The following is a 19551-nucleotide window of genomic DNA, read 5'->3' as shown; positions in this document are numbered from 1 at the left end:
GCCAGCAGCCCACCGGCGCCTGCAGAGGCGACCCAACGGGGGCCTGCGGCGCCGGCGCCGCAACGGCGGGGGAGTGCGGCGCGGCGCCAGCGCCGCCCCACGCGGGCGCGGGCGCGGGCGCAGCGGCGGGCGCAGCGGCCTCGGCGGCGGCCGCGAATGCCGGCGCCGCGGCTGCCTCTCGCGCAGCGGGAGCCTCCCGCGTGGCGCCTTCGGCCGGGGCGGAGCTCGTGGCGGGCTCCTGCGCCGCGCGGCGGGGCGCGGCGGGCGCCGCCGCCGCGGCCGGCCGGCCGGGGCCCGCCGCCTTGCGGAAGAGGTCTGCATAGCCCACGGTGACAGGGCGGGCGGGGCCGGTGGAGGGCGTCCAGGTCGAGGAGGTGGACGCGGCAGGCGCCGCGGCGGCGGCAGCCGCGTGGCCATTGCCGGAGGGCGTCGCCGTGGAGGGGCGGGTGTAGGCGGCGCGCGCGGCCTCGATCGCGTCGGGGGCAAGTGAGCCGAAGCCGCCCTCGCCCTCGCCCACCGCGGGCGGCGCGCTGGCGCTGGGCTCGGGGAGCGCGGCGGGGGCGGCGGGGGTCTGGACGAAGGAGCCGAAGCCGGTGTCCTCCTCTACGAGGGGCGCGGCGGCTGCGGCGGCCGCCGCGGCCCGCTCCCCGCCCTCGCGACGCGCGTCGCGCCCGGCGCCTGGTGGGAGGGGTGGAGTGTCGGGCAGGGGTGTGGGGTCGTCCTTGGCACGGAGTTGCCAGTCAGTTCATGGCTGGTCACCAGAGGCACCCGAGGCGACGCTTGCACCGTTCAGGAGTGCAAACTCCCTGCCTGGCGCTCTCTCCAAGGCCGCAGGCCGTCACAGCGGCCGTACATAGCCTGCCAACATCAGTTCCAAATGTCGCAGCACATACCTCGATACAAAGCTGCAGCGGCAGGCAATTTTGCGCATCCGCAACACCCATAAACCCCCGTCTTCCCCGCCCCAGGAGCTTCATCCCCATCACAAGCCCCCACGCACCTCTGCCGCCAGCGAAGCGGCCGCCGCCACGTCCGGCCTGGCCGCCAGGACCTCCGCGCCGGCCCTCACCGCGTCGCTCGTCCCGGAACCGCTCGTCCCGGAAGTCATCCCGCCTCTCGCCCCGCCTCTCGGCCACCGGCGGCCTCTGCATTGTTGGCAGGGGCATGGGGCCAGGGGCGGCTCGGCAGTGCAGTGAGGCTCGCCATGCAATGCTCCAACCGCACCATCCCGGCTCCTCAGACAATCGCGCATTGCCGCGGGATTGAGTGCCGCTGCTTGCATCACTCCCGGGGTAACACGGCGCGACCTGAACCCCACCCTCACCTCTTTCCGCCGCTCCTTCTTGTGTACCACCTGGCAGAAGGGGTCTGCACCGGATGCACGGAAATGTCATGAGCACATGCCACACGTCGCCACGCCTCGCGCTCCGTTGCCACCCGCCCACTCACTCTCGATCAGTCGCGACGTGGCTTCGTTCGCGTCCCCCCCGCATTCCGCCAGTACTGCCACCACATCCTCCTCGGATGCCCCCGTCGCCTCTTTGATGGTGTCTATCACCTTCCGGGAGGGGCCGGGGTTCCCCTTCCGTGTGCTCCCGGCGTCGCCGGCGGGGCCTTGTGCATGCGCTGCATGGGGGGCCATGGCGTACCAGCTGGCTAGATCGTGGGTGCTGGGGTCGGGATCTGGACTGGGTGGGGCCTGGCGAGGGATGCGAGGTGCTATGGGCATCTGCGCGCACATGACGCCCGGAACGGCATTATATATTGGGACGTCGGAGGCAGTCGGGAGGGTACTGCCGCACGCCACATGGTACGGCAATTGGGAGGGGGCCAGGCCTCGTTGAGCTGACCCTGCTGCCGTGCACACCCTGAACATAACGACAATTTTGCTCTTTGCCATTGTCACCAACCATTGTCATGGTTACATGGGCATTGCTGACAAGCATGCTTGCCGCATGGGGGCCAGGTCAGGGTAGGAGCTGGGGGCACATGCAGGTCTGTGGGCGGCAGGCGTGCGATCAAGACCACCACTTTCCTTCCCTCCAACGCATACACACACACGCCCCACCACACGCGCCGCGCTCACGCCGCCGCTTGGGGCAGGGGCCGCCGGGCGTCCAGCACCGCGTCGCGCGCCGCGCGGTACCTGTCCTGCAGCGCGGCCTCGCGCGCGCGCTGCGCGGCCACCAGCGCCGCCAGCTCAGCGACGCGCGCAGGCCCGGCCTCCGCCTCGCGCGCGGCCAGCTCGCCGAAGCAGGCCAGGTCCAGGGCGGCGGCCGCCAGGTCCCGCGCCGCCCCCGCCGCCTCCTCGGCCAGGCGCCCGCCGCGCGCGGCCAGGCCCGCCGTCAGCAATCCGGCGCGGGCCTCCAGCTTGGCGGCGCGCCGTGCCTCGCGCTCCATCTCGTGCCGCGCGTGGTCGAAGCGCGCGCCCAGCGCGGCCGCCCGCTCCGCGGCGCTGGCCGAGGCCCCGCGCACGAAGCGGCCCGTGGAGGGCAGCAGGATGATGTCGGCTGCTGCGGCCGCAGACGCCGCCGCCGCCTCCTCGGCCGTGCTGCCCGCGTGCCCCGTTCCCGCCCGCACTGCCGCCGTCTCGGCGGCCAGGAGCTGCGCCGCGCTCGCAAGGGCCTCCGACGCGAACTGCGCATGCGCGGGGGTTGGGTCGGGTGTTCAAGTTTGGTGGCGCCGCAGGGAAGGGCGGCGGGTGCGTGCTGGATGTGGGCTTCTGCCGATGCAAACGGGTCACTGACTGCTCGACGCGGCACGGCGCCCGCCTGCCATGCACCCACCGCCAGCAGCGCGTGCGATGCCGCGGCCGAGTCCAGCTCCTTCAGAGGCCCTTTCCCACAGCCCCCATGCGCACACGCACTGGGCCCGGCCCACTCCAAGATTCTCCCCCTCCTCCCGCCCGCGTCCCCACCTGCTCCAGCGGGGGCAGACTCGCGGCCTGGTGCGCCGCCGCCGCCCCCTTTCCCTTCCCCTTCTCCGCCTTGGCGGGGAAGGCCTCGGCCTCGTAGGCCAGCAGCGCCGCCAGCTCGGCGCCCAGCAGCGCCGAGGCGCGACGCAGGGCGTCGGCCTCGCCGCCCGCCGTCGTCGCGGGGGGGTCGGACGCCAGCGCGCGCGCCGCGTCGGGCGCGGGGCGCGGCAGGCCGCGCTGCACGGCCTGCGAGGCGCGGCGCAGCGCGGCGCAGCGCTCGGCCTCGGCCGCAGCGGCGCGGCGCTGCGCTGCATCTGCCGCATCCTCCTCGAAGAAGCCGTCCGGCACGGCGCCCTCGGCCGGCGCCAGCTCGGGCACCACCACCTGGTACTCGTTGCGAGGGCCCGGAAGCTGGGCCAGCCCCGCGCGCAGGTCGTTGCGCAGCAGGGCCAAGCGCGCGGCCTCCTCGCGCTTGGAGCTTGCGCTGGCCGCGGCCTCGTTCAGCCCGAGCGCGTCGCGCAGCGGCGTGGGCACCGGCGCCGGCGTGGCACCGCCGCCCGAGACCCGCCCGCCGCGCGGCGTGGCGGCAATCGCCACGCCGCCCAGCGCGTGCGTCCCCAGCGTGGCGGCTGGGGTCCCCCCGAGCGCGTGCGTCCCCGGCGTGGCGGCCGGCGTCGCGCGTGGGGTGACCCCCGAGAAGTCCGAGGGGTGCAGCACCGGGTTCTCCCCGCCCAGCAGCGGCGTGGCGCCGGCGGTGAGCGCCGCCAGGTTGGCTGCCTCCTGCATGACGCGAGAGGGGCCGGGCGGCGCCGCACCGCCGCGTGCAGGCGTGGGCGCGCCGCCGACACGCCCGGGCGTCGCGTAGTCGCCCAGCAGGCCACGCGTGGCGGCGCTGCCGCCCGCCGCCACGTCAGCGTCGCGGTCGGCCGCGGCGTACCCGCCGCGCGCCAGCGCCTCCAGCTCCTCGTCAGTCACGGCCGGCGCGGGGAGCATGAGCTTCCCGCGCCGTACGGGGCCCGCGGAGGCCTCGTTGGCCGCCAGCGCGCGCGCCAGGGCCGCCGGGGCGTTGGCGCGCTCGGCCACACGCGCCTTGGCCAGGTCGGCCTTGATCAGCTCCTTCTCGATGTCCTTGCGCTTGCGCCCCTCCAGCTCGTCCACTGTGATGGGCCGGAAGTCCTCCTGCATTTCCGAGGTCCGCGTCGCCTCCTCTGCGCAGAAAGGGGAGGTTTTTGCGGGGGAACGGGTGGGTGTTCCAGGGGGAGGGTTTGGCTTACTGAAGGAAACACATTCGCACGGCAGAGGGGTGCGCACACCGTAGGTGTTCATGCGGAACAGGTGGGCCACGGTGGGAACCGCGGACGAGCCGGCTGGTGCACGCCTTTGCTGTACAGTGCCTGCGATTGAGCCGCCCCCTGCATTCAAAGCCAAGCCCCGACAGCCAGGCTGCAGTGCGACCTCTCCGGCGTCATCTCCCTGCCCAGGTCTCCCAGGTTCTCCTCTTTGCAGGTCCTCACCGCGCGTGTCGAAGAAGCCGGCGGCGGCTCGCCGCTCAAAGGGCACCTCCTTGGAGTAGTCGATGGCGCCCCCGCGCCGCGTCCGCTCCCGCACCTCAATGCCGGCAGCCTGGAGATGTGGTATTGAGGGAGGGGATTTGCAGCCTGAGCGAGTCTCTTCCTGTTGTAAAACCCAGCAGCAAAGACCAGGCATAGAGCGCCTCCACCGCCTCTTCGGCCCACAGGAGACAACGCCCCCCACCTTGAGTTCGCGCTTCTTCTGCAGCGTTGCCAGGCGCCGCGCCTCCTCCAGCTGCTTCTCGCGCGCTTTGCGCTTTGCCTTCTTCCCCTTGGTATTTGCTAATCTGTATGTCCATGGTGGGAGAGAATGTGACGGGTGCTGTGGACCATAAATGGCCGACCCCCCCCCCAAAAAAAATACATCATTCCAGCAGCATTGAGAACGACGCAGTGTGTCGGAACCCCGTCGGCAAGCTGCGGAACAAGGGCTAACACCAGAGTGGGGGCTTCATTGGCTCTCCCGTCAAACGCTGCTATCTACGCCGCCCTCACTCCCAACACGCGACGTGGGGCCAGAGGCGGAGCACGCACCTGGCCCGCGCCTCCGACAGCATCTCCTTCTCGTCCTCGTCCATGTCGATGGGGTCGGGGCGGGCAGGCTTTGACTCCGGGTTAGGATCGATCTCGCCGGGGCGGAGGCGCCGGGGGTCGTCCGTGGGGTCGTACGTCTCCTTCCCAGCCGCCATGTCCCTGGCAAGGCAGGGTGGGTAAAGGTACGGTGAGTAAATCAAGCCAAAAGTGAAGGTTTTCAAGATCAAGTTGCTGCTGACACCATGTATCAGCGGCCAGCTTTCACCCGTCAATCAGTTCATGAAGCTGCAGGGCTCTTCCTGAGCCCCATTGCATCAGCCAGACCAATTCCAACAGAGACCCTGTCGGCTCAAACCCCCTCCCCCTAAAAGGAAAGCAGCTCATAGCAAAATCGAGCAACGTACAGGAGCTTCTCGTATCGCTCCAGGCACTGCACCGGCGTCCTGCCCACGATGGGGGCTATGGTGCGCCACTGCGTAGGCATGAGCTTGGCCAGGTGCAGCAGCTTCTCGTCCTCCTCCCGCGTCCATTCCGTCTTCTTGATGGCGGGGTCCAGCCACTCGTACCACCTGGCCTTGCACTGCTTGGCCGACTTCCGGGTGAGCAGTGACGAGATGCGGGCCCACTGGTTTAGGCCATACTTCATGACCGCGGCCTTGAGGATCTCATCCTCTGTGTTCTTCCACACACCTCCCTTGATGAGGACTGGGAGGAGGGGCGGCCGGGGTTGAGGGGGTGTGGTGCAGGCGGGGAACACGAGTGCTTTCGGGGGATGATGTCGGACGGCAACCCACCACGTCACTCACTCCTCATCCTGGCCGAGTCTCCTCTTCTCCAAGGCCCTTAGCCAGCTTCTGTTCACGTTACGATGGAGCGGTGGCGGAGAAGTCTGTGCTGTCGCTCACAGAGGGGATGGGTGGTGATGTTCCATGCGCCTCGCCTTTACCAAAGGCCAGACTTGACTCGAGGAGGGTCGCGCAAGATAATTAGGTCCTGACTGAAAGCCATCGACTGTGCTGAACGGCGCATGCTTAGGTCCCTCCGTCGAAACGATCGCTTTGGCGCTCCCTACGTGGCAGATCAGGGGGCTCGGGGGGCAGGGCAGAAACTCTTGAGAGAGCTTGCTGCATTGGTCTTTCCAGTCACCCCATTTGCCAGTTTACAAGCCTCTTGGAGCTTGCCACAGAATAGTTCAGTGATATTTACCGATTCTTATTGCAGGAGGAGCCTCTTGACGTTTCCAGGTGGCACTATAGAGCCAGGGGTCTCTCTCACAGTCAGGCCCATGGCATGCCACGATCACTTTGAAACTCCTTCTCTTTAGTCGGTGACTGATAGCTTACAAAATCCACCTCAACAGCTTGTAAAGCTTGTTCCAGAAGTAGAGGGCAAAGAATACTGCGATTGCGAAAAGAAAAACATACAGGACATGGTTGGATTGACTCTGGACCATAGCTCTTCTTAGCCTTTTGGATGCCTGTTTCAGGGATTGCCGTGATGTCTCCATGGCACTTTCCTGCAAGATGAGGAGGACATATGAGCTGTTTGATATCTTGGTGCCCAATAACTAGGCGGAGAGGGCTTACTTTTTCACTGCTTTACTATGAATACAGCAGCTGACTGGCATATATCTGCACATGACCCTGGTCTCCTCATTCCCTCTCCATAGCACCAGCTCACTAGTCCATCCATGACTTGTTTTGTGAGCGTGTTTTCCTCTTGAATCGCAGATGACACCTGGGAGCATGTTGTGCGCCCATATGGGAAGTCGAGACACTATGCACAGAGATTGGTGTCTGCTCAAACCAACACAAAGCGGCTCCCAAACGACACAAGCAGGTCCTCACCTGTTTCAAACGTCCCACCCCTGCTCTAAGCTGCTCAATCTCATCGTCCCAATCCAGCGAGGGCTCAACCGAAACCTGGACTTGGTCTGATGGGGCGCCAAACAATGGTTGTCGAGCTGTCAAGCCCGGCCTGTTGGAGGGAGGGGTATCGACGGATAATAACACTTCAATGTACTACTAGGGAAGGATGTTATTCCATTCACTGCTACTGACTTACCGGCTCGCGTACCCTGCGCCATACTCCCCCCCCGTAACCATCCTCAGAGACCGGATATCAGCAGGTCAACATCAGCGAGCACGGAATATGTGAATTGATTCATCCTATACACGCTTGGATTAACGCGTTGCAAGGACTCTGAGCCTTCCGCAGATCCGCTGTGTTATAATTCATGCGTGTCCCCTCGAGAACCGATTGGGCGCGATGTTCATATATTCAACCACAGACCAAGAAGTACCCAGTACCCCAAACACACACCCGGTCTGGTGATACAACATGAGACAAATCTCACAATAGGTATACTTACCGTCCATTGCAAGCGGCCGACGCTCGAGTAGTCAACACTCCTCGCATGTCCGGCACTGCGTCAGCGTAGTCTGTGTCCACGAAACTCTTCAAGGGCAGCACTTGCTTTGCAGACCCCAGTTCGAATATCGTTTTAGGTCGAGATCGCCTCGACCTGCAGGTTCAACAGCCAAGAGCCAGGATGGTCCTCAAACAGGAGAGATACAGGCGGGAGCTCAGTCGGTATGTAGAGGCCAATAAGCTCATGACTGAGAACGCCCGGCTGGAGAACAAGCTGGTGGAGCGAATGGCTGCCCATGCCTCGGGTGAGAAAGATCTCTTAGACTTGGAAGCTCCTCAGCCCGTCAGCCAGTCTGACTCTGAAGACAAGGATGAGAAGCGAAAGTTACATCTGGCTGCATCCCAGAGGGCCATGCTGTTGGCTCAGAGCATCGAGTTGAGGGACCTTCGCTCCAAGCTCATGGCAGCAGAGGTGCGTGGGATGGGTTTGAGTAGGGTTTTTGGGCCTGATTCATGGTTGAAGCTCTGTAAAGCAGGCAGGGCGACCCCTATTGGCGTGCGCCCCTGCGACGCCAAGAGCTCAATTCCCCCAAAACCATATGCATGGGCGTCGCTCACAAACATTGTATGCCTGCACAGGAGAGTTGTAATATGATTCTCCATCCTTGCGCCCAGGTGAACTGGGTACGGGCTCAGCAGCTCCAGGAGAAGAGCACCCTGAGCAAGCAGGAGCAGGAAGCTAAAGCGGCGGCTGCAGCTGAAGCAGCAGCCGCTCAACTGCAAGCCGCGCGTCTTGCTCGCGAGGCTGCGGCAGCCAAAGAGGCAACAAAAGCTTTAGAGGCGGAGCAGGCACGAAGGTCCTTGGAGCTTCACCAGCAGAATTTGCGACGCATTGCCGAGGTGGGTTGGGATTTTCTAAGCCGTGAGCGGTTGACCCCAAGATCTTTGTGTAAGGGCATTTACTGCAGACTAGTGTGTGGGGCAGAGGTCTTGACCCGTCCGAGTTCATTTACTATAGCAGCTGCCCAGCACTGTACATGCTGCATGGCTGGCATCCAGTGCTTGGCTTTACGCGTGTTATTGGATATTGGAAATGATGGTGAAATGGCAGTCTCTGAGGCCCTCTCACCCATTCGATTTCCGTTCCTTCCCAGGAGGAGAAGGCGCAGGATGCCGCGCTGCTTGCCAGGGTCCTGCGCGAGGCAGAGGAGGCCAAGGCAGCCGCCCGGGATGCTCAGCAGGCGCGTCGGGCTGCCAGCCAGCAAGCAGCGGCCGAAAGCGTGTCCCAGGCCGCCGCCGAGTCGCAGCGGTGCGTGGTGGATGCAATCTTGGCCGTGCTTGGTGGCGAGGGAAGGCTTGCGCAGCTGCCCCACTGTGCATCGACAGCGTCACATGGGCTGTGTATGCAAGTCCCATAATCCCCAGGCAGGCGACACACCCCTCCAACCACCCATGCTTTGCCTCCCAGACGCTGCCAGCTGGAGGCGGAGGAGGAAAGAAAGGCATTGGCATACATCCAGCTGCGCCGCGATGCTCACGAGCAGGAGGCGGCAGCAAGGGCGGGTCGTGCCCGCCAGCACGATAGGTGCGCCATGGGTCTCGTGCCCGGGTTCTTCAGTGTACTATATGCGTGGGCGTGGGAAGCGCAGGGCTGCTTCATGGTATCACGGCTGTCTATTGGCCTGCTGACATGTGGGGTCACCACCCTTGCCCGACGCACCTCGTGGCCCACCCCTTCCCCAGCGCCGTGGCCGAGCTGTCGGCGGCAGCACAGCGTGCCCAGCGCGCAAAAGAGGAGCACGAGGCCGCGCTGGCCGCGCTGCACGCGGAGCGCGTAGCGGCCCGGGCGGCGCAGCGCGAGGAGCGGGAGAGACAGGCGAGGGCGGCGGCCGCCGCGGCGGCGAGCGCGGCCAACCAGGCAATCAGCGAGGAGGCCCGCGCTGCCAGCGCGGCCCGCGAGCGGGAGGAGCGCGAGTACGCGGACCGCCTCGTCGAGCGCCTGGCCGGTGAGGCCTGGGGTGGGGCGCTTGACCAGCGGGGTCCGAATGCTGAGCCAGCTGCGATGCACCAGGTCGTGCAGTGCCCAGACCGAGGCAGCACGCGGTGGGTTGCAAATTGCTGTTGCAGCAAGTGGGAGCGCCCCTGCTCTACACGCTTCATGCCCCAGGCCCACTTCCTAAACCACTCGCAGAGGAGGAGAAGGTGGAAAAGGCGGCACAGGCGGAGCGGCGCCAGAGGGAGGTGGAGCGCACGCGGCAGGTCGGCTCCGTCCTGGCGACCCGGCGCGGCGGGGGCCGAGCGACGCAGGTGGGGATTGCCTGGGAGGATCGCGAGACATGTCGCTGCCCAGATCAGGCACCCGCCGGCTCCTATGCCCCAGACATGAGGGCTTGCCACAGCATAGGCGTCAAGATCTAACTCCCTCGTCACCCTAATCCCGTGCAGGCAGAGGACCTGGCTGCCGCAGAGGAGGCCGCCTGCAGGGCCAAGCGCGAGGCGGCGGCCGTGGCGGCGGAGCGCCTGCGCCTTCTCACCGGCGCCCGGCACCTGGTACCACATCTGCCCCGCGAGACGCTGCGACCGGGGGAGGCAGCTCTGCTGCTGAGCTGACGGCTGGCAGAGGGGCACTGTCTTGCCAGGAGGCACGGCCTGTTCCTTCCATTCAAGCGAACACCAGTAACCCTGGGATGCCGTGCGGGCAGCCGCCCACCACCTTGACGGTCTGGTCTTGGGCTTGCACTGGTTGCACATGAGCTTGCTCGATGGAGCTGGAATCTTACAATGACTTCACCAGCCATAACACTGTCTACCAGGGAGGTTTTCGACCAGCTCTCAGCCCTCTGGCGCTGTCCACTGCGTTTCCTGCAGAATAGGGGGGATCGTGAAAGGATAGGAGCAACTGAGCCCATGTCCATGCTTGTTCTCGCATGCCCATGCGAGGCCACCCAGAGGTCCCTGCTGCTGCAAAATATGTGATGGCAGCGGGATGCAGCCAGAGGTCTGGCCGGCTCAAGGTGATTCCGGATGCAAAGCACATGGAGGAGCACAGTGAGTTGCCAGAGAAGCCAGTCGCAGCCCAGCACACTTCTTAATGATTCCCCAGTCCGGGTGACTCCGGCGCTGGTAGTCAAATACGGCACTCTAGTCGACATGGGCACTTCCATAGGTCACCTCCCATGCCCAGACGCCACACAGCACCCCGAGCCACCCTACACTTGTCTGGGGTCACTACCCCCTCTCCTGCAGGGTGTACAGCTTCAGCATGGGGAAGAGGATCCTCAGATTGCCAACCCCCAACCTCAACCCTCACCCGTGTCTCCAAGTTGGCATAGTAGGTGGCTCCAGTGCTGGGGTCCGCTATCGCTTGCCAGCCCGGGGGGAGGCTTGGCGGAGCACCCTCTTCCACGTGATCCTCCCTCGACGCAGCTCTGCGCGCCCTCTTCTCAGCTCTTTCCTCCTTCTTTCTTCTTGCCGCGAGTCTGCTCCGCCAGTCGCCCACCACCGGCTGTGCAGGGGTGTGGAGGGTCCGTTCCCAGACAGAATCCCAGATTGGGGCCGGGAGCAGATGGCGATGCTGGGAGAGGCATTGGGACCCCCTCCAAACCCCCACGCGGGCAGTCCCACCACAATGACAGAGTGCCACGCCCGTCCGCAGGGCCCCAACTCCCACACCAAATACACAGCAGCAGACAGGGCGCCGCTTTCCACTCACCGCAAAGTTGGCGTTGCCGTCGGAGGCTCCGCTGCGCAGCTGGCTCAGCCGCCACTCCTCGGCCTGCTGTGCACGCTGCGCCTCGCTGTCCCTCGCCCCCGCCGCCGCCTCCTCCGCCTGCATGGCAGACTGCTGCACAGCCTGCCATTTGGCCAGCTGGGCCGAGTGCCTGAGCTTGGAGGTCGCGGCGACGGGCACCGCATTCCCCTTCCTCCGCTTCCTCTCTTTGCCCTCAGATCTGGGATGGGGGGCACTCCCTGTCTTTGATTCTGGGGCCGCTGGTTCTGGGGGTTTTGGCAGCCCAAACAGCTCGTAGTCTATCTGGGGGGCTGCAGGGCGGGAAGAAGGTGATAGGAATGGTGATCCCGGTGTTCTCTGTCTGGATTGGCAGCTCAATGCCCTAACTGATATCGCAATTCATACCCTGCGTGCGCATAGCGAGGAGGCCGCTTTTGCAGAGTCCAGTTCATATCCTGGCTCTCTAAAAGTACTGTTGTCCTGTCTTGTGTGTACCCTGCCCGGCTTTGACATGAAGATTGAGTCCCTTATTGCCCAAGTGCATCCCCTCCTCAACCTCTCTCACACCTGGTGGCAGGGGCGGCACCTCCCCATCCTCTCCCCCTTCAGTGGAGGACGACTCTAGGTCCATGTCATCAGCCTCATCCGCCACCGCTGGCGGCACAGATTGGGATGGAGGGGCTGGCGATCCCTCCGCCATCGCACCCGTGGACAAAACATATGGCAGGCTCTGCTCCCGTGGAATGCCTTTGGCAGGGACAGCAAGTGTCATTTTGTCGAGACTCGCAGCGCGAAGCTCGTCTGCGGCTTCTGCCGTCTGCTTCTCCACTTCATGGAGGGCTTGGGTCAGCACGCCAGCCACCGCTCGCCAGCCGACCGTCCCGGGTGCCTCCTGCTCCAGCCTCGCAAAAAGGGCGAGCAGGGCCGACAGGGTCTGGCTCTCAATGGCCAGGCGACACACCTGCCGTTGAGAGGGAGAGGCACCGTTTGCTGGTGTTAAGATGCCATCAGTTGGCAAAGCAATATTGCATGGGGGTGGATTGCTGCCCGCTGGGGGTGCGCGCATGGGTTGGCAGACCACTGTCTGGACACAGTGGGGAGCCAGGCTCAGAGCTAAAACCCATCTCGCAATCGAGCCAGCTCACCTTGGGGATCTGTTCCAAGTAGGCGCCGGATGCCTCAATGCATGCGGTGGGTATGTGAGAGAACCCATCCAGCTCTTCTGCAGTGGGCTGTTGTCTTGGCAAGGATTGCGTGCCTCGTGCCGATGCAGTGTAGCCTTGGTCCCCCAGCGGTAGGAGTCCAGATGGAAGCTCACCGGCCGGCAGAAGGCCGTCAGCATGCAGCTTGGTGACAAACTGGGCGACCTCAGCGTCTAGGTTGCATGGCGCTTCCTCCTCCTCCGAAGCGTACCCCGCCATTGCCGAGGCCAGAGGATTATCATCGGAGACATCTGGAGCTGCAGAATGAGTGAGAAAGTTCTCTCATCCGCATGCGTGCGAATCAAAAACTGAACCAAAAACTGAGGAGGACCTGTACCTGGGGAACTGGCGCCTCGACCTCGTCCAAGATCCAACCTCTCCCGTTTGCCACGACTCATAACAGATTCATTGTAACGTGAGACTCAAGACTATTTTGCGAGGTCGTTAGCGCAAGCTCGTCTTCACGAAGCGCATCTTGATATGTGTGTGCCCGGGCTCCTCTCAGGGCGCGCAAACTCAGAGCTCGCGCCTTGACGCAGATCCTTCTGCAGAGCCTTGGCTGCAGGCACAGACACGTCTAGTAAGAAGTAGAGACAACCACTCCCTTTCCTGTTCTGTCCTCGCACCAGTGCCCGCTTCGACTTTTCTCTCGGACGCGCGAGGATGTCGGAGCTAGGTGGACTCCTTGGTGCCTACGCAGACAGCGATGAGGATAGTCGGTCCCCATCCCACGGTAAGTCTGGTTGTTCCTGACGTGCAATGCAGTGTGCTGGTGCCATGGTGGCAAGGTTTGGTAGGCATTGCTCCCTGGAGCCGGTGTTGGAGGCCCCATGGTCATGGACCTTCAGAGTCCCTGCACACACCGTGCCATCCCCCAGGGAGCTCAGTGGACGGCGCGCGTGCAGGAGGCGGGCACCAAGCAACCCCACAGGAGCGCACCCAATCCTCCAACGATCCGATGGAGACCGAGGAGGGCGAAGAGCCCCCAGAAACCTACATGGCTCAGGGCAGAGCGGCTGAGAGGAGTGATGGCGCTGCATCTGGCCCTGATCCCATATTACCCGAAGGCCTGAGCAGCAGCCTTCCCCCGGAGATGCGGGCCGCCCCTCCAGGCGAGCCGAGCGTCGAGCTGCAGAGGAAGATTGCCACCTGGATCCACATCCAGGAAACTCAGGGGCGGAGCGTGACTGAAGAGATTCGGAAAAGCAGGTGTTTGAGATGAGGTGGCATGTGCGGCTTCATGAGGGGAAGCTCCTCATCTGAGCGTGCAAAGCCTTGACCCCGCATGTATGTATGACGAGGGGGGTGCAGCTCTACAGTGCGAATCGTCCACCATATGTGTGGCACCCTTGACGATTACGCTGGTCGTAAGCACTGTGCAGGGGCTACCGCAATCCTGAGTTTTTCCGCAAGATGATCGAGCACTATGACATCCAGCAGTATGGCACCTGCTTTGCACCAGAGGTGTGAAGGGCTGACGATGCTTGGCCACTGTCCATGTCATTATTGCTTCTTCAGGAAGGGACAGGGGAAGGGCAAGGGGAGAGCATATGCGGACGCTTTTGCAGATGGTGCATAAGTGTAGACCAGGCTCGTGGGCCACGCTGTGTCCACTGTGTAGGATGCACACCCATCCTGACACCAATCAGGCTGCATGTCCAAAGCCTCACGAAGTGCCCCTCTTCCCATGCAGGTCCTGGACCCGTCAGCCCTGCACCCCGACGACTACCTCGAAGTCCAACGGGCCGCCGCAGCAGCTGAGGAGCAGCGAAGGGCGGCTCAGCGGCAGGCCACGGGCCGCATAGACTTTGTGAAGAGCGCGAGTCAACCCAACCTGGGTGCCTCCAGGCCGTCGACAGAGGAAGCCCTGGCGGCGGCGCAGGCGCGGGCGGCGGCAGTGGCAGCGAGGGTTGCGGCAATGGGGCCTGGTTATGCTGCCGCCAGGCGGTGAATCATTGCAATTTGCATGTTGACAGTCCCTCCGAAAGTCTCTATGTATCGGCTCTGCTACCTTTCAAACATTAAACGACCAAGCGGACGGCTTGAAGAGGCTCTAGAAATGCCTGATGCAGGATGACCCCATGCAGCATGGGCTGCACCCTGGCAGTGGTTGTTGAGGAGCAGGGGGTTCTCACCGGGCAAAATGACAGCGCCAGTGTTATTTTGAACAGAGGGTACGTCTGGGAATGCAGATGTGTGGTCTGGCCCGCCTCATGAAGATAACTCGTTGTCACTGAGCGGGCTGAGAAAGATTCTGATGGGGCAGATGCTGGGAATCTGAGCACGCAGGCACACTGTAAAATGGAGCCTCATGCCCGATTCTCCGATACATTCTCATGCATGACATCTTGCGGGCAGATTGATGTCGACTCAGGCCTCCACGCCTTTCACAATGCACAATATTTAGTCTCATGCAGACCGGACCCCCCTCGAGGCGGGCATTCGCCGGGCATGATCTCCGGCCTGAGGGGCCCACGGCGGTGCATGGGCACAAGCTGCGGTTCCCCTCCCTCCGCGCCGGTGCCACCTCCTCCCCTCCCACCCCCCAATCTGCTCCCAGCACCCTCAGCTTCATTGAGGTGGGCCCCCAGCGCATTCAGCGCCTGGGCGTGGGCGAGGATGGGGAGGTGAGGGAGGTGGGCGAGCCGGGCCTGGGCACCGGCCAGAAGGAGGCATGGTCAGGGGAGTCGGCGGGGCCCCTCGGCCCGGCCCGCTCCTTCCTCGCGGGTCTCTTCCTTCCCAAGGACTGGCCAGACAGCGTCACCCCCGACTACCTGGAGTACCAGCTGTGGACCCTGCCCACGCATGTGACGGGCGTCATGTCACATGCCCTGGCCACCACCAGCATGCTCCAGGTCGGGAGCCATGCGGGTGGTGCCCCGCTGCCCTAGTGCACCGTGCGCTCAGTCCACTTGGGCGCCTGAGTGCCCAGTTTTCTTTGCAGGGGTGACCACCTCCACCCCTTCCCTCTCTCAACGCTGACCACCGTTCCACTAAGCCCACAGGCCGTGGGCATCGATGCGGGGCCCGGGGGCGCCGCGGGGGCCTCCGCCGCAATAAAGTGGATCAGCAAGGACGGCATCGGGGCGCTGGGCCGCTTCGCCGTCAGCGCCCGCTTCGCCTCCGTGTTCGACGAGGACCCGCGGCGGTGGCGCCTGGCGGCCGAGGCTGTGACCACGCTGGGCCTGGCCCTGGAGATTGCGACCCAGGCCTACCCTGGTGGGTGGGGAGTGAGGGTGTGCACCATTTGGCAGGGTGACACGAGCCCAAAGGGGGGGGGTTGCTGGAGGGGCAACACGCGGCGTGAAGAGAACCAGGGGGGGCCCTGCCGTCCCTCATTCCGCCCCCTCGAGTCACTGCTGGGCGAGATGCTGCAGCCCCGTCTCCCCCTAATTCCCCCCAACTCCACAGGCCACTTTGTGCTGCTGGCTGGCGGTGGCAACCTGGCGACGGCCGTGGGCCATGGCCTGGGCCACCCCTGCTTCCGCGTGATACAGGCGAGGGAGGTTGGCGGGTGAGCCGGGGGACCCTGGCACGCGTCTTGGTGCCCGTTCTCCCTGTGCCCGATCGGGCCCCCCTTTTCCTCGCACACTCTCCCTGGCCTTGTCGCCCCAGCTTGTCACCCCACACCTTCTTCCTCCGACCCCTCGTCACCCATGCCCCACCCCCGCCCCCCCTCGCCCTCCATCAGACCCACTTCGCGGCCAAGAACAACGTGGGCGACGTGTCCGCGCGGGAGGAGGTCTGGGGCGTGGGCGCCCAGCTGGTGGGCCTGGGCGCCAGCGTGGCCCTGCTGCGCGCCCTGGAAAGCGCGCACGCCACGCCCGGTGTCGTGCTGGCCTGGGTCGGCATCCAGGCTGCGCACGTCACGCTGCGCGCCGCGGCCCTCTCCCGCCTGGCCTTCCCTTGGCCCAACAGGAAGCGCGCCGCAGCGCTGGTCGCCGCGCACATTTGCGAGGGGCGTGTGCCCGCCATCCGCGAGGTGAATCGAGGGGAGAGCGCGCTGGCGCTGCCGCCGGGCGACGTCGCGCTGGGCTGCACGCTGGGCGAGGCGCTCGCGGCGGGGGCCGGGCGCGACCTGGCGGCCCTCTGCGCGACCTACTCGGCAGAGGCCTACCTGCTCACCCGTCACTCGGGGCGGTGCTGGGTGGTGCTCAGGCAGCGCGCAGGGGCGCACGACGCGCTGCGCGCGCTGTGGCAGGCGGCCTGGCTGGAGGCGCACCCGGGGGAGGGCGAGGCCGCCGGCCTGCGGGCCATGCAGGCCGCCTTCCCTGACTTCCAGCGGCAGGCGGAGGCGCAGGGGTGGGTCCTGGGGGACTCCCTCCTGGGCCAGGGGCCCACGCGCCTGCACGACGCTGAGTGACGTCCGAGGGGAGAGGGGCGTGTCTCTTCGCCCCAGCCGTGACAGGGGCGAGGGTGTGGGGGTTGGTGGAGAACCTGCACCGACCCACACCCCATGCTCCATACAGCTGCCCAGGGCACGCCAGGCTGTGAGCAGGAATGAGTGATGCGACAGCCCGTGAGAACACCCTGCGCCCACAGCACACCAGAGCGTGTACAGACCCTGCCTGGACCTCGAGCAGTGGCGGAGACTGGACAGGCTTTACAGAGAAGGGGGCGGCGGGGGGAGGAGCACAGCCACAGGCTCAGTTCTTGGCAGCCTTCTTCAGGGCGTTAAAGGCGGTGCGCACCTGTGATGGAAGGGGAACAAGGGAACGGGTGAGCATCGGTGGTGTGGGCCTGGAGCATACTGAATTGACCGTCGGTGTGCCACAGCCACTCCATGCAGAGGTGGTGTGGACACCCACAACGGCGGACAGGGGGGAGGACAGGCACAAAAACGAACCTTCCAACTGCCCTCACAGCTGTCAACTGTTGATAGATTCATTCAACAGACCCCAGCAGACCTCCCTGGTGTGGATCATTCCCTCGATCAATCTGACGCCACAAGCCAGGCCTTGGCATACTGCCCTGGCCCACCCACGCCATCCCCTGCCACCTGCCGCCGCGCTCACCTTCTTGCTGCGGGTCACCTTTGCGACCAGCGCGGTGTGGCGCTCGAAGTCGGTCAGGTTGGCCTTGGCCTCGCGCTTGGCAATCTTCCTGCCCCAGCTGCTGTTGCTGAACTTGGCAAAGACATCGGCCTCCTCCAGGGCCTTGGTCAGCACGGACTTCTTGGCCAGGCGGGGGATGTCGATCTTGAAGTCGGTCAGCACCAGGCGCTTGAAGTTGACGACGCGGCGGATCTCGTCCGGCCGGTCGACCAGTGCCTGTGTCGGGTGGGGGGGGGGGGAAGGGGGTCGGGGGCGCAGCCACCACCGCACCGGCACCATGACCTCGGGAGGCCCAGAATGCCACATTGTGAGCCACAAGAAGCCGTAATTCCTAGCTATTCTGCTTGGAGAGGTAAAAGTCTGGCCTCGGCGATCCAGTCCTGTCCGCAGGGGTCCAAGGCACACGCCCATGCTCCGGCCATGAGCCAGCCACGCGCCTCTCCACACCGCAGTCCAGCTCCTGAGCACCCCTTAACCCGCGCCAATATGCCCACTCCCTTCTCCTGCATCCTGTCCCCCAACGCACCCTGTTCTGGTCTACCACGTCGCTGATGACCACCAGCTTGCCATACTCCGGGCCGTAGTTGATGAGGGCCACGCGCCCAATCTCAACGTAGCGTGTGAACGGCATATTGGCTCTTCTCACCCCGGTATACCTCCAGTCCAAAGGGCCGAAGGTGTCGTAGCAGGAGGGCCAAATCGCCGCCCAGACTCCACAGCACAGCTCGGTGGAGGAGCCGGGGACAAATCATGTGTTCACATACGAGTCCTCCTTGTCTCGCGAGCCCCTGTACCCTTCATGAGTCACAGACGGGGCCAGGGGGCAGCACCTGCGCCCAATCCCAAGTGGGTGGTGTGTTAAAGACACTTCTAATGTAAGTAAGAGAGGAGCACACTCCTCCCAGACCGCCCATGGTGAGAACGGAGCCCCAGGTGGGGTCCTCCCCGAGTCTCCTGGCCGCGGCGCTGTGCACCTGCTTTACACAGAACGAGATCCTTGCGAGTACAAGAGATGAAGTCATCAAAGCCCTGCCCGAAGCCCTGTCCCTCCGGTCAGTATGGATCTTCGCTGCTTAAGCAGTGTCGGGAGTGACTACCTTGTGGGTGGCACTCTATCCTGCGCCGGGGTTCCATGCGACACCCGCTCGTTCGGCTGGCCTGACCTTCATGCCGAGCCTCATCTAATTCCTTTTCCCTCCCCTCCAGTATCGCGCTGCTCATGCAGCCGCGCGGGGACGACTCCCCTGTACTAGTCACCTACGGCAACTTTTTGCAGCCTGGCCTGCCCCAGCTCGGGCTGTACAGCCCCGACGAAACACTGGCATGGATGGCCATCCAGCAACGTCGCCCCATACTCGTCAGTAGAAAGTGAGCATCTATCGATCGGGGGTGAGGGGGGGTGAGGGGTAGCCTTGGCGGGCATGGGTGCTGTGGTGTACCTTAGGGGCCGCCGACCTGCTTGGGCCCGTGCCTGGCACCGTACCGCGGCATGCCGCCCCTTCATCCACCAAAGGGTGCTTGGCGCAACCCTCGCGCCCTTCCTCGCCCACCCCTGCCGAAAGCAAGCCTCTGCCCCCCCCTCCCAGGGCCGGCTTGCCAGTGGTGGATGTGGCCGACCCCTTTGTCCTCGCGGTCCCCTTCCCGGCCTCGTGCCCGCCGCCCTCCCAGCCCCCCTCCCCCGCCGGCGCCCTGCTGCTGGGTGCGCGCGCCGACGCGGCGCCGGGCGCGCGCCAGGCCGCGGCGCTGGGCGTGCTGGGCGCCGCGCTGCGCGTGGACCTGCCGCGCTGCCTGGAGCCGCTGATCACCCATGTGTCGCTGCTGCTGGAGACGGCGGGGCACGAGGATGCAGACCCCGGCCTGCTGGACTCCGCCTCCAGCTCCGACAGCGAGGGAGGCGGCGACGACCGCGACCGCGGCGGCGACCGCGGCGGCGGCGACTGCGGCGAGGAGCGCGATGAGCCGGGGCGGCCGGGCCGCGGCGACGGACGCGGCGGCGGCGGCCCCCCCGGCGCGGGAGACTCCGTGCTGCCCATCCCCCCCGACCTGCCCCCCGCGGCGCTCCCCGCCCGCCTCACCACCACTTCGCCGCCGGGGTCGCCCAAGGGCAAGGTGGTGGGGTCGCCGCTGTCGCCCGCCAAGCCCGGCCTGGCCGGCGCCGCCGTCGGCGCCGCGCTGG

General features: G+C 65.1%; 7 protein-coding genes across 7 annotated transcripts; 2 read left to right on the top strand and 5 right to left on the bottom strand.

The window, feature by feature from the left end:
- Window positions 1-2082: 2082 nt before the first annotated feature.
- Window positions 2083-5832, bottom strand: F751_3367 (Cell division cycle 5-like protein; the record flags this gene model as incomplete). The annotated part of the gene is made up of 9 exons (XM_011397744.1): window positions 2083-2244; window positions 2918-3073; window positions 3299-3687; window positions 3796-4122; window positions 4429-4537; window positions 4670-4772; window positions 5020-5178; window positions 5424-5724; window positions 5826-5832. The coding sequence occupies 9 exons, from the start codon at window positions 5830-5832 to the stop codon at window positions 2083-2085; spliced, it is 1713 nt and encodes a 570-aa protein (XP_011396046.1).
- A 526-nt stretch (window positions 5833-6358) lies between these two features.
- F751_3366 (hypothetical protein) lies at window positions 6359-6711 on the bottom strand (the record flags this gene model as incomplete). The annotated part of the gene is made up of 2 exons (XM_011397743.1): window positions 6359-6535; window positions 6700-6711. 2 exons carry the CDS (start codon window positions 6709-6711, stop codon window positions 6359-6361), a joined length of 189 nt encoding a protein of 62 aa, XP_011396045.1.
- An 859-nt stretch (window positions 6712-7570) lies between these two features.
- Window positions 7571-9999, top strand: F751_3365 (hypothetical protein; the record flags this gene model as incomplete). Its single annotated transcript, XM_011397742.1, has 7 exons — window positions 7571-7861; window positions 8544-8698; window positions 8858-8974; window positions 9133-9223; window positions 9308-9395; window positions 9581-9696; window positions 9835-9999. The coding sequence occupies 7 exons, from the start codon at window positions 7571-7573 to the stop codon at window positions 9997-9999; spliced, it is 1023 nt and encodes a 340-aa protein (XP_011396044.1).
- Window positions 10000-10221: 222 nt separating this feature from the next.
- F751_3364 (hypothetical protein) lies at window positions 10222-12540 on the bottom strand (the record flags this gene model as incomplete). Its single annotated transcript, XM_011397741.1, has 5 exons — window positions 10222-10251; window positions 11102-11430; window positions 11903-12080; window positions 12265-12341; window positions 12438-12540. 5 exons carry the CDS (start codon window positions 12538-12540, stop codon window positions 10222-10224), a joined length of 717 nt encoding a protein of 238 aa, XP_011396043.1.
- A 2232-nt stretch (window positions 12541-14772) lies between these two features.
- Window positions 14773-16684, top strand: F751_3363 (UPF0420 protein; the record flags this gene model as incomplete). Its single annotated transcript, XM_011397740.1, has 5 exons — window positions 14773-14801; window positions 14882-15176; window positions 15384-15540; window positions 15733-15827; window positions 16013-16684. 5 exons carry the CDS (start codon window positions 14773-14775, stop codon window positions 16682-16684), a joined length of 1248 nt encoding a protein of 415 aa, XP_011396042.1.
- Window positions 16685-16967: 283 nt separating this feature from the next.
- Window positions 16968-18006, bottom strand: F751_3362 (putative 60S ribosomal protein L14; the record flags this gene model as incomplete). Its single annotated transcript, XM_011397739.1, has 3 exons — window positions 16968-17012; window positions 17337-17591; window positions 17902-18006. The coding sequence occupies 3 exons, from the start codon at window positions 18004-18006 to the stop codon at window positions 16968-16970; spliced, it is 405 nt and encodes a 134-aa protein (XP_011396041.1).
- Window positions 18007-18428: 422 nt separating this feature from the next.
- Window positions 18429-18596, bottom strand: F751_3361 (hypothetical protein; the record flags this gene model as incomplete). Its single annotated transcript, XM_011397738.1, has 1 exon — window positions 18429-18596. One exon carries the CDS (start codon window positions 18594-18596, stop codon window positions 18429-18431), a length of 168 nt encoding a protein of 55 aa, XP_011396040.1.
- Between the last annotated feature and the right edge of the window lie 955 nt (window positions 18597-19551).

The sequence above is a fragment of the Auxenochlorella protothecoides genome, assembly GCF_000733215.1.
Source record: "Auxenochlorella protothecoides strain 0710 unplaced genomic scaffold scaffold36, whole genome shotgun sequence".
Taxonomy (NCBI): Eukaryota; Viridiplantae; Chlorophyta; class Trebouxiophyceae; order Chlorellales; family Chlorellaceae; genus Auxenochlorella; species Auxenochlorella protothecoides.
The sequence above is the reverse complement of the archived record's forward strand: the minus strand, read 5'-3'. Positions and strand labels throughout refer to the sequence as shown.